Source organism: Ursus arctos, unplaced genomic scaffold (genome assembly GCF_023065955.2).
Source record: "Ursus arctos isolate Adak ecotype North America unplaced genomic scaffold, UrsArc2.0 scaffold_4, whole genome shotgun sequence".
NCBI lineage: Eukaryota > Metazoa > Chordata > Mammalia > Carnivora > Ursidae > Ursus > Ursus arctos.
Genome location: NW_026623056.1, coordinates 16460551 through 16473573, shown reverse-complemented (window position 1 = coordinate 16473573; position 13023 = coordinate 16460551). Strand labels below are relative to the sequence as shown.

The following is a 13023-nucleotide window of genomic DNA, read 5'->3' as shown; positions in this document are numbered from 1 at the left end:
TGCCCTAACTCAGGTATGAGTCCTTCAGTAGATAGAGCAGACCGAGGGCATAGGAAAAGCAGCTGCCGTTGTGCCCAGGTGGGATGGTGTATTGCTGCGGATGCCAGATTGCCCTTGAAGTACAGGGCTTTGTTAATGTAGGAACAGCATGTTCTCTGTGTTCCAAAACAATACCCAAGGCAATCGCCAAAGGAATCTGGGGCCATCCACTGCAGTTCCCAGCTTGTGAGAGATTGGCAAATTGATCATATTGGCCCCCGCTGTCAGGATGAGGGTTCTAAATATACCTTGGTTTATGTGAACACTGCATCTGGCCTAACCCAAGCTTTCCCCTGTTGCCATGCAAACTGGGCTGCCACCATGAGGGAATTAGAGAAGCTGAGTACCATGTGCAGATACCCTCAATCAACTAGACAGTGATCAGGGGTCACATGCCAAAGGTCATGATGTTTAAGACTGGGCAAAAGAACATGACATTGAATGGAGGTTCCATTGCCGCTATAACCTGCAAGTAGCAGGGTTGGTAGAAAAGAAAAATGAAATCTTAAAGCAGCAGATTTAATAGACAAAACCACCTTGGCCAGGTGGACTCAGGTACTGTCCCAGGCTTTAATACATTTGTATGATCAGCCAGTTGGGCCTCTTGTCCCATATGCCAGACTGGGGACCCCTGCTGAGTTATCCAGCATTGTAAAGGCGCAGATGGCATGGTAAATAGCCATTGTCCCAACTTTCACCATGGATCAACATTGCTATGCTGCTGAGAACACCAAGCCCCATCATGCCTGGAAAGGTGTCATCTACTGGAATTTGCAATGAGATGTCCCACCTGAATTGGTGAGTTAGTTCATAATGATGATTGTGACGATGACGAGCTATTCTGTCTCCACTGCGATCCTGTTGTTGAAACCTACTATGCCTGGAATGGAACATGTGCCATTGAAAGAGGGGAAAAGGTGGGCGTCCTGGTCTGGCATATCCCACCCCCGGTCCATGCCCTCATGCCTAACAGTGCTGCCTCCCTAGCAGTATGTATGGTGTGTACAACCAGGTCAAGCTCCCAAAGCTGCCAGCCTCCCTCTCCTCAAGGCTGGGTGGGGGGGTTCTGTTTTCCACTGATACAATCATTTGGCCACCTTCTTTGTTCCCTCTCTTGGCCTGGAGGACAGTACAGAAATGATAGCCGACAATGCCTGTCCTTACTGAACACTGAATGTCTCTAATGAGAAAAACTGTCCTTCAAAAATAGAATGGCCTTGGACGTTATTACTGCCTTGCCAGGAGGCACCTGTGCCATCATCCAAACAGAATGCTGTGTGTTCATACCTGATGTGTCTCTAATGTATCATTTTTATTAAATCACACGAGGGCACAAGTAAATGCCCTTAGTGATCCGACCCCCAGCCTAGGGGACTTAATAAATCAGTAGCTCGCAACATGGGGCTCTTGGTGGAAAAGTTAGCACTGATTTTGGGAATCATTATCTTAATCTGTGTTTTCTCTTTTATGTGCTTGTGTTATTGCCGTGGCATCTGCCTCCAGGGCAGCCAGAGGGCCGCCAAAGGGCTACCTCCATGCGAGGGAAACTCCTTGCTGACTACTCAGGGCATGTTATGGAAGGGGGAATGTGAGATTGTAAGAGCTGGTCATGAAGGCCGGAGTACTGGGGAAGGAGATCAGGAGGATACGATTGCCGGCTAACCTGTGAGCTTGACGTAGGTCATCACAGTCCCCTGACCTTCTTCCCTGTCCTTGGAATGTAGCTTCTGCCTGCCTTCCTCACTCCAGAAAGCTGTCCCCAGGACACAGCTGTGAGATAGTCGTGTGGTGTTGAGACCATTGGATGGTTTAGGTGACTAAACCCAGTTAAGGCCTCTGCATAAACTCTTACGATTTGGTGGACAGGCACAGAGGTCGTCTTGTGTCTGCCTAAGATAAGCCTCATGTAAATTCCCTTGCATATTAAACTTGCCACTTACCAGTCTGGAGTAGTCTGCCTCTTTCTTCAGGCTCACCTTGCCCTGCATGTATAGGGACCAGTTTGCAAAGCAGCAGTTCTCTTTTGCAATAATATTGGAGTTCATATTCTATAATAAGGTTAATTGAGCAAACTGGGTAGATGGCTAATTGCTAGGAACTACACTCTTTAATCCTATAATCCCCCCTTATTTAGGAATTTATCCTAAGTAATCCAGAAAGAAAAAAATAAATTGTAATTACTTGTTATACTGTTGATAATAAGCAAAACAGTGGAGAATCTAACAGAAATAGAATGGTTGAGAAGATTCCTCAGTTGTCCAGAGCATTAAATGATAATAATGCAGATTGTGAGCCAACATGAAGACATTGTAATTGGGCTTTTTTAATATATATAGAGAGAGTGCATGCATGTAAGCGGGCATATGGGGAGAGGGGCAAAGGGAGAGGGAGAGAGAGAATCTTAAGCAGGCTCCACGCTCAGTTGGGAGCCCCACACAGGGCTTGATTTCACAACCCTGAGATCATGATCTGAGACGAAATCAAGAGTTGGATGCTTAACTGACTGAGTCACCCAGATGCTCCTTAACTGACATTTGAAGAATAGGTCCCAAGCTCTATACTGTGTCAGGGACAAAGAGATACAAACAAGAGTAATGTCTTACTCTGCTGGAGCCTCCACTCCAGGAGCTGTTACCAGAAGCAGCCCATTGCAGTGGTACAGGTGCAGGGAAGACATAGGAGGAAATAAATTTTCTGATCCTAAAAGAGCCAGGAGATTATGACCGAATGTCTCTAAGTTAGGATCTGGCTCAGGTGAAAGGATCAACAGCACCGCTGGGCCTTGGTTGGACTGGGGTAGCTGGTTTCCCACCATCCCTGCAGGAGGGCCACCCAACCACTCAGCTTGCCATGGTCCGCTGGGTTTTGGGACTGGTCCATGGGGACTGCCCCTCCTCAGGGGAAACAGGTGGGGCCAGAAAAGGGGCCCACCTCCTCACCCTGGAGGCACATTGGTGGGGAACCTGGTACTAAACCATTCATAGACAAGCTGCTTCTGAGTCTGGGTTTGTACTCAGCTGAGCACCTCCCTTGCTGGTATGTATAAAGAGTTAGCACTTGACACAAGGGTTTATAAAAAGAAAGAAGAATAACAACTGCAAAAATAAATAAATAAAAGTCAGGGAAAGTTAAAGGAAAAAGGAAATATTTGAGATAGGCTGTAAGATTTATCAGATGAATAAATTGGTAATATAGTTAATACATATCAAATGTTTATTACATGCCCATACTTTGCTAAGCACTTTTCATTATCCCATTAGTTCCTCTCCACACTATGTGATAGGTGCATGCACCCTTGTAAAAATGAGTAAACAGAGCTTAAGGCGGCTAGGTAACATGCTGAAGGTTGGTGGCAGAATCAGCACGTGAACCCATGTTGTCTGTCTTCTAAAATCCATATTCAGAATCACTGTACTTCACGGTGGCCTCCAATTGTGATCAACATTTAAAACTTGTGTTCTGTAAATGGCCCTATTAAGAGAGAAAATATATGTGAATCATCTGACAAAAGACTTGAGTCCATAGTAGATAAAAAATTCTCTAAACTCAACACTAAGAAAGCAATCCACTTAGACAGTGGACAAAAGACAAACAGACACTTCACCAAAAAAGAAGTGTAGGTGGCAGATAAGCACAGGAAAAGATGTTCCACATCATTAACCATTAGGGTAGTGCAAATCAAAATCAAAATGAGATACCAAATCACACCTAATTGAGTGGCTAAAATAAAAAAATAATGGTAATACCAGCTGATGGTGAGCATGTGGAGAAACTGGATCTCTCATACGTTGGGAGTGAGAATGTAAAATGATACTGCGATAAAGTAATTTCAATGACAACTAATGTTTGAATCATAAATAATGTCAAGCTGCTTTATATACTTCTCATGCTTTCAAAGTTAAAATAAGAAATGAGATCTCCATTCCATTACAGATCTGTCGTGGATGTATTTTCCAAGTTTAAGTTACAGTTGTAGCAGTGTGTTCATATCCTCAATGAAAGACAAAGGAAATTTCCGTATTTCAAGATCCATTTATGTTAGAGATAGTGACGCTGGTTGTCCAACATTGTGGATATAATTAATGCCCCTGAATTGTACACTTAAAAGTGGTCAAAATGGCAGTTTTTATTTGTATTTTACCACAATAAACAAATCCATTTAATTACATCTTGTAGAAGCTTCTACCTAACTTTCAATTAAAAGTGATTAATCTGAATGTAATGACATAGTAAAAGCAAGTGTCAAGAGAAAAGTCTAATGGAATTCTGCCTTCCAAAAGACAAATATGCTCAGCTAAAATCATACACTCGTGGATTGATTTTCAGTATTTAGTGGCAACTGTCCGTGTGAAAACACATTTTCAAAGATGAAATTGTAAAAGCTCATTACAAATCAGCCATTAAGAGATGAAGATTTTGATCAATTTCAATTCAAGGAAAAACTACTTTAGACCCCAGTTAAGTGAAATGTTATACCTCCATTCTTCTCATTAGTAGATCTGTATTACCAAAAAATGTACTCAATTATTACTATATTTTGAATTTTGTTAATAAACATTTTGTGAAAATTAGTTTTCTTTTGTAATATAAGTACCTATATAATATCCTCAATTTTGCCTCTTGGCCCACAAAGCCTAAAATATTTACTGTCTGGTCCTTTACAGAAAATTTTGCCAACCCCTAGCTTAGAGCATTGATTTTTTTCAAAAAACTTTTTCTTCCTTTCTAATATATGATTTTAAAGAGTTCACAATCTCATTCTGTGTTCTGCTTTAGCCTTATCCCACAAACTTTGATGTGCTAGAATTCTTACCATTTAGTTCAGAATGTTTGCTAATTTCCATTTGACATCTTTAACTCATGTTATTTATAAGTGTGTTGCATAATTTTTTAAAAAGATTATTCATTTGAGAGAGTGAGCACGGGGGTGGGGGAGGGCAGAGGGAGAGGGAGAGAGAGAATCCTCAAGCCAACTCCCTGCCAAGCATGGAGCCTGACAGGGCTTGATCCCAGGACCCCGAGATCATGACCTGAGCAGAAATCAAGAGCCAAACGCCCAAACGACTGAGCCACCCAGACACCCCCTCATAATTTCTAAATTTTTGGAGATTTTCTTGTTATCTTTGTTACTGAATTTGAATTGAATTCCTAAGTGATCAGGGTATATATACCATGTGATGTCAGTCTTTTGAAATTTGTTGAGGTTTGCTTTAAGGCCCAGCATATAGTCCATTTTGGCAGATATCCAATGTGTACTTGAGTGGTATTATTTTAACTTTTGTCTTCTTCTGAAGCTTTGGATATCCAAATAAGGCTGGTCCTTACAACATTCTTTACCTACTCTGTACGTATTCCCAGTTTCTACTTCCTTATAGTAAGTATGTTTGTATTTTTACTGTATTTTTCTCCATTCTTAACCCATTGGTTTTCTTCTCCTTGCGGTTACAGGCAGCTTTTAGGTTCAAAAACCAAACAAAAACAAAAAACAAAAAACCTTCCTTTGTTGTGTACTTGACTCTCAGCAGCCGTTTTAGTTCATTATTACATACCACAGTCCCTAACCATGAATAAGTGTTCACCTTATACCTAAGGACTTTATGTAAGAATTAATTCTTGGTATTGACTCCTTTGTCGTGTTGTGTTCTTATTCTCTTGAAACTGGTCTACCTTGCCTTTGTCAAAAGGACAAGAATGTGTTTCCCAGTTGCCAAGCCTGTGTACTTTCCGGATACTAAGCAGTACCTTATCTTATCTGAAGATGCATAACTCTGTTGTGAACTAGAGCTATTGTATTTGAAGAGAGCCGCCTAGACATCCAGGTACCTCCATGGACAAATTCATTTCCGCTAATATTTGAGTGGCTTCTGTTCTGTGCGGAAATGAGATGGTGCATAAAAACAGAGACTCTGCCTTGCGTAAGACACAGTGTGGAAGGTGCTGCACCACTTAACTTTTTCTTGATTTAAGGATCTATTCTTTCTTGCTGTTTCATTGTCATTACTGGAAATCTTTGTGATAGTGTGAGAAAAGGATAACGTACTTATTACCCTTATCCTAGGAAAACAATGCCTCTGCTTCCACAACAGGAAGGGATAAACTTTGAATTACTTTTAGAGTAAACAAGGGTAGAGGTGTTCAGATCCTTGGCCAACCCTCTAATGCCTCAGTTAGCCTTTGAGTGATATGCCTTTTTGTTAATGTGATTAATTGGTATTTATAAGCTTGATGGTAAATATGGTTAACTCTGTATTTCAATTCATGAGACCCTGTGCTTCATGCTGCAGACATCTGGGTACTGGAGCTCTTTAGCTGTGCAGCCAGGGTGAGAGCCCCTGTTCTGCTGTCCCTGTTGCTGATAAGGGCGAGAGCGGGGAGACGTGTGTACATACTGCCTTTTCTGCCTGACAGAGCTCTTTAATTGGGGGGTGATTGTGAAGTATTTGTCATAGAGAATGGTCAATAGAATTTGCAATTAGTAGTGAAATGATTGACTCTGAGTCCACATTGAGAAATGAAAGATAAAACCTTTTGGTGATAGAAACGTAAGTTTTAGAATGTACAACACAAAGAGTGAACTATGTATTTTATATAATGTAAACTGTGGATTTTAATCAATAGTAACATATCAATATTGGCTCATCAACTGTAACAAATGTCCCACCCTAATGCAAGATGTCACTAATAGGGGAAACAGATGGGGAAGAGATGGGGAGATGAGGAGGTATGTGGGAGCTCTCTACTTTTTGTTCAATTTTTCTGAACCTAAAAGTGCTCAAGAGTTTAGAAGTTTCAAGTAACTGGTTGAATGTTCCTTAAGCAAGTTCATATCATACAAGTTCGTGTTTAACCCTGACCCTTGGGATTTCGCAGGACGAATCTGGTTTGCAGTTCGAGCTGTTATGTCAGGTAGATTGCCCCTCTGTTTTTCTGATGTTCATTAACTGGGTTTTGCCTCCCCTCTCTCTCTGTTGAAACAGTTGGATTGCCAAGATGCCTTGGAAACAGCAGCCCGAGCTGAGGGCCTTTCCCTGGATGCCTCCATGCATTCTCAGCTCAGAATCCTGGATGAGGAACATCCCAAGGGAAAGTACCATCATAGCTTAAGTGCTCTGAAACCTATCCGGACCACTTCCAAGTAAGAGGCTCTGCCGGCTAATGACTTGTCTGTGAAGCACCAAAAGCATTTTTGAAAATTCGGGCTAAGATTAGATGATTTGGGAAGATCCGTTTTTAGTCAGGAGCTCTGGTTACAAAACAGTGCTGGCTAGCCTCTCTGTGTACATTTACAATTTTGTGCTTTGGGTTTTCTCTCCTTAGACACCAGCACCCAGTGGACAATGCTGGGCTCTTTTCCTGCATGACTTTTTCTTGGCTTTCTCCTCTGGCCCGCATGGCCCACAGGAAGGGGGAGCTCTCAATGGAGGACGTGTGGTCTTTGTCCAAGTACGAGTCTTCCGATGTGAACTGCAGAAGGTAGGCTTCTCTGGTCCACCCTCATCTCCCATATACTGGGTGCATAGGGCCTGAGCTAGGAGGGGGGATCCAGCAGGGTGACGCCCTCAGCTCTGTGTTCTTTTAGGATCTGTGCTGTCCTGTGGAGGGAGGGTAGCCTGGGGATGACTTTCTCTTTGCTCTTCTGCTTTATCTCCTATTTCACCTTTAATCCTGTTTTAACCACGGGCTTTCTCTCTCTCTCTCAGCCCCGCTTCTCTTCCTGAGTCTACAGGGGAATTATGTTGCTGCCTTGTGACAGAATACATTTTTGTGGTAGCTGATTATCATTAAAATCTAGTTCGCACCTTTACATATGACCACAGGATCCTTCAGAAAGGGTTGGGGGCCCTTGAGAAAGGAAGTTCTTAGCCAGAAACGAATTCTATTCAGGGATAATTTTTCTGGGTGGAAGGAAGGACTTTGGTTCTCATCATTTTCCGTATCCCGAGAGGCTCCCTATACAGGGTAGATATGAATTTGCCCAGAAAGGGTATTTTTTTCCCAGAAGGTGAAGTCCATGTACATAGCTTAAAGAAGAGGCTCGTGGGAGTGGTGTCAAAGCCTGGAGACAGAAAGCAATGGCAGGAGGGAATGTAGGGTGTCTGTTCACCTGGGCGGACGTGTAACGGAGGACATGTGCCCTTGTTAAGACTAGAGAGACTGTGGCAAGAAGAGCTGAATGAAGTTGGGCCAGACGCTGCTTCCCTCCGAAGGGTTGTGTGGATCTTCTGCCGCACCAGGCTCATCCTCTCCATCGTGTGCCTGATGATCACGCAGCTGGCTGGCTTCAGTGGACCAGTAAGTTCTAACCATCCTTTCTGACAGTCTCCAGGGACCCGGCCATGGCCAGCTCTAACACTCTTGTTCTGTTGCAGGGGTTGTGCTCACCGTTGGGCTAGTTAGCAGCCTTAGAGATGCCTCTAGGTTGGCTGAAAGGGAACAATTGATTTTGGAGTGAATGGTGGCTTGTCGGCCGCTGGAAGGATGAGGGGCCGTGTTGCCAGAGAAGAGCCGGAACCGGCTCGCTTTCCTGGGGCGGGTGAAGACGAGTGATTCTGGCTCCGCGCAGGACGGTGCTTTTTTGCTGTGTGTTGACATGAAACGACAGTCTTGGTTTGGGGAGAGGTGTCTCGCGGTGCTGTGAGTGGGCGAGAGCAGTGTGGTGTGGCGTAGGCCGCTGAGCTAGTGCTGGTGACGCACCGCACGCCTGGAGGCAGAGTTGTCACATGTTCGGCGGTTCTGTGGCAAATGAGCCCGAAGAAACCCGAGGAGTGTGAGGGTGTTTTTAGAGTCCAACCTGGAGTCTATTTTAAGTTTTTGGTTTATAGTGTAAATGGTGTGGCAGGTGTCGGGGTGGCAGCCGTGGTCTTTTCCTAGTGTGTACTGAAGGAGAGTAGGTAAGAGAGTGATGTTCACACTGTTTTCTGGACACCTGTTTCTTACACCTGCTGTGCTGCCTGACACTTGAGACTTTGATTAAATCTATTCTCTGCATATTTGCCTTGAGGCATCGGAGCAGTAGTACTACTTATACTGTGCATTTTCCGTGTGTGGGTAAGCTGGAGGTTCATGGTTTTGGTAAGTATATGCCTAAGATGCATGGTGATTAGGTAAAACTAATTTGCAGTTTTTCTGTTTTATTTTTGTTGTTGTTGTTTGTTTGTTTGTTTTTTTAAATGTTTGATGCCTTTTTAAAAGTTCTGATCTCTTTTCTGAAGCAGAGAACACTACTTTTCTGGTATTAGGTTTCTATTTTAATTGACCAACTAACACACTTTTGTATAAGTTTTAAGTAAGAGAGACCATGTAAGTGAATATTATGTTACTGACCAAAATGGCAAACATTTTCATAGGACCAGCTTCCCCCAAGAAGAGCTTCTGTCATTGTTTCACTACAGGGCTGGTGGCAGCTCTGGATCTTCTGTAGACTTCGTTGAGCTGGGTAGTACAGTATATAGGCTTTCTTGATTCCATTTGGCCAGCGTAAGAAGTTCATTGGCTCCCCCCATGAAAAAAAAAAGAAAAGAAAAGAAAAACCAACAAAAAATAAAATAAAAACCAAAAGTAAAAAAAAGGGAAGAAATACCATAGATTCTTGAGATTTTAATTTTTTATGTGGGAGAACAAAGCTCCCTGTGCATGTTCAGTTTGGTTACTCCCTTGAGCATCTGCATATCCCTTTCTCTCTCTCTCAAGGTACAGCATCCTGGAATGCTAACTCTAGCAAACTCTTCTAGATGCCAGGGAACACCGAGAGCCTTCCTTTCACAGGAAAACAGCAGCATGCTTTTCCTTCTCTCTACCTTCTTGGGGAAGAGCAACTTAAGGCCTGTGTTATTTCAGAAGATTCCATCCTAGAACAATTGAGAAAGCAATGGTCCCATCCATAGTCTCTCTAAATGAAAAAAAGATTTAAAACTATAAGTAAAGCAAACTTATTTTTTTGGAGTACCAATTCTAATAAATTTCTTTTTAATTGGGCATTGAAGAATCAGCCTGGTTTTGAGATTAGTGCTAGCAATGAGCATACCTTCTGTTCTGTGGATTTAAATCCTTTCAAGGAACATTCATTTTAGATTTTTGCACATTTTCTAATACGACACAATTTCCAAACTGGCTTAGTCTGTTCTTACAGAAATGTGTGTAAGAACCGACTCCCCAAATATGGGGATATTTCTTTTCTCCCCTCAGGCATTGCTGAACCTTGGTAGCCATATGCAGAATATACGAAACAACCTAGTTCGTGTGTATGTATGTTTTTTTAACTGGCCGGACATCTATACATCAGGACGATCCAAGGTTTCAGTGATGCCAGTGGACCAGAGCTCTGTGCAGAGTGTCCAGAGGTCACAATAGTGTTAACGGAGTACCAGAAAGAATAAGGGTATGGTCCTGACCTAAGATGAGTGGCCAGACTTGCTAAAATTACAGAGATGATATGTGGCCTTCTTGGATTTGAACAGTTTAAAAAGACCAGGCCTGACCTATGATTTTTGTGTAAAGAATTAGCATCCACCCTGTAGAGCTGCAAGAGAAGGCTACCTCCTGCAGTGCTGTATCTTGGTGAATGCTAACTCTGCTCAAGGGCCTTTTGGGGGAAAGGGCAGTGAATAGCCTCTAGAGAGGTAAGTTTCCCACCCTCCCAACCTCTCCCCAGCTGCAGCTTGCTTGATGCTGTCAGGATCTGGTTTTGGGGGGAGTCTCTCTGTAGTAGAACCAGTGACAGAAGCTGTTCTTTAGAATTTTCAGGATGGCTGTATTCTGCGGTCAGAATGAGAGAGTCAAGCTGGGCAGAATCTCTCGCCAAGAGTTCAGGTAAGGTAATGTTTATTCACTGGGAATGCTTCCACAGCCAGACAGCTATGCTGACAATCTCTCGAGTTTTCTCCCAGTTTGTTTACGTTTAAATGATAAGTTTGTAACTTTTTAAAACTAAATTTTGGTTGGATTTTTTCATGAAAACCTTTTTTTCTTTATCCCATACATACAAAATGGTTTGAAATGTAATTGTTTTTTTAAGAACCCTATGTGTTGGAAATTCTTTAATCTGCTGTTTCCTCTTTTCCCCTCCTCCGAAAGTTTTACATAATGTAAGCTTCATTATGTCTTTTACCTTCCCCTGGCTCCCCACCTCCGGGAGGTACTAATGCTATTACCCAGTGCTGAAAAATGGCACTGTAAAGGTATGGGAAGGAAGGAACCCCAAACTACAACCTGCTGTCCTTTCACGCCTTCCTCTGGAGACTGTTCCATCGGTGCCGAGGTGTGCGAGAAAATGCTTTACGGCACTGCCATCTTACTGAGTTGCTTCACGTGAGGAAAAAAGGGGTTTTGACCCTGCCACTCAGTGACTCAGTTCCACATTTTGGATTGCATACTGGAAAAGAAGCCAATCTTCTTGCTAGTAAACCAACAACCCAGCTGTATGCAGTGGTGACCCAAACAATGGATATAAACCTAAAAATCTGAGGGAGGGGAGAGGTGGAATACAATAGTTCTCGGGATCTGAAATCTCTTATTTATTTGATCAGGTTACTTACTGACACTTGACAGAAATCTGATTGGTGGGGATCTCTTAGGATCTAGTGGACATCTGGTATTAATTTCCTTTCAGGAAAAATGAGCAATGCTAGTTAACCCAGAGAGCGTCTGGGTTCTGGAATTCAACCTTAGCCGCCTCAGGACAATTGTGTCTGGCCTCCATTTTTGTCTGTCGTTCAGAGCTGGCTTCCATCTACAAGTACCCTGTGCTATAAGGATCCAGGGTAGTTGGGTGGATGGGTTTCTCGTTCTTTTTTTTTTTTTTTTTTTTTCCTTCCTTCAGGGTGGGGGATCGGTTTGACTTTCTTTTGTTGCGGTTTTTTATCTCATTTTCGGCAAGATCAATTTTAGCTGCAAGGACTTGAAAAAAAGACTCTGAAGGATGCCGCCCTGTTTTTCCTTGAGGCCTAGATTTTTGTATTCTGTCCTGAACAGAAGTCATCCGTCACAGCCTGCTGAACCAGTAGCACCCAGGGATTTTTAAGCAGAGTTCCCTCTTTGGGGGAGTTTTTAGTTTTGTTTTGTTTTGTTTTTTTTTAATTCTCTTTCCTTAGCAGCAAGGTCTTATTCCTGGAGAATCCACTCCATTGCAGACTCACTGCAGCTTCGAGAGCCTTAATCGATTAAGTGCTGTCAGCTTGATGTACTGCTCCGGACTCTGGAAACAGCTGTGGGTTCTATTCTGTATTTCCACTGTGTGTAGCTAAAACAACAGTCGGAGGCCAGATGACCTGTTAGATGGCTAGCCTTGTAAAAACTCGACTCTGTATGTTCCCATGTATGTTACCGCAATGCTCCTTCTGTTGTACAGTGTCTGTGAGATGCTCTTTGAAGATGGTACTTTTATTTTTTTTTTCATTTTCAATAAAAGTACATTACCTCCCACTTCCTGGTATTTAATCCTGTTGCTGAATGTGCCTTGTGTGAGTGTGTGCTCCGGCGTTGCAGGACCTCAGAGCTGGAGGTGGCACTCGGTGGTTCTTGGGGGCTGGCTGCCTTCCTCACTGCAGGTGGTGTTAGACATATGCTACCTGAGGTAACATGTTTTTGTTTTTGGGAGGGAGTGGGGAGTGGGGAGGGCCCACGGGAGGGTTTCTGGATTTTGGATAGTCTGCTTTGTTTGCTCTCTTCTGTACTATTAAACTGCCGATGTTTATTTTCAGGAATGTTTTGCAAATGCACTTCTCACTCTTCCCCAGTCCAACTGTAGGTACACTGTTCCTTTTTATCAAATAAGCACGTTTGAAACGATCCAAAAAAAAAAAAAAGGTCTTAATTTCATTTAAAGACATGTATCAATGTGTGGAGATACTGGAATAAGGTCAAATATATACTTTTTAATGATCGTGTGTTTAGAATTAATTTCAGCTCATGGACAGGTTTATGTTACATTAGAAAGAGTAACGGTTTTGGTGGTGTCCTTAAGGAAGAAAAAAATTCAGATGAGGC

General features: G+C 42.8%; 1 protein-coding gene across 7 annotated transcripts in view; it reads left to right on the top strand.

The window, feature by feature from the left end:
* ABCC5 (ATP binding cassette subfamily C member 5) overlaps positions 1–13023 on the top strand; it is a 167328-nt gene that overhangs the window by 100058 nt on the left and 54247 nt on the right. For 3 of the 7 annotated variants that reach the window (XM_057306515.1, XM_026497622.4, XM_057306516.1), the window contains 3 exons: positions 7017–7174; positions 7357–7512; positions 8184–8331. In XM_057306515.1, coding sequence (XP_057162498.1) covers positions 7017–7174; positions 7357–7512; positions 8184–8331 — 462 coding nt within the window. Of the gene's footprint in view, positions 1–7016; positions 7175–7356; positions 7513–8183; positions 8332–10773; positions 12460–13023 lie in introns of those variants that run through there. The other 4 variants (XM_057306517.1, XM_057306520.1, XM_057306519.1 and 1 more) reach the window with 3 other exon arrangements.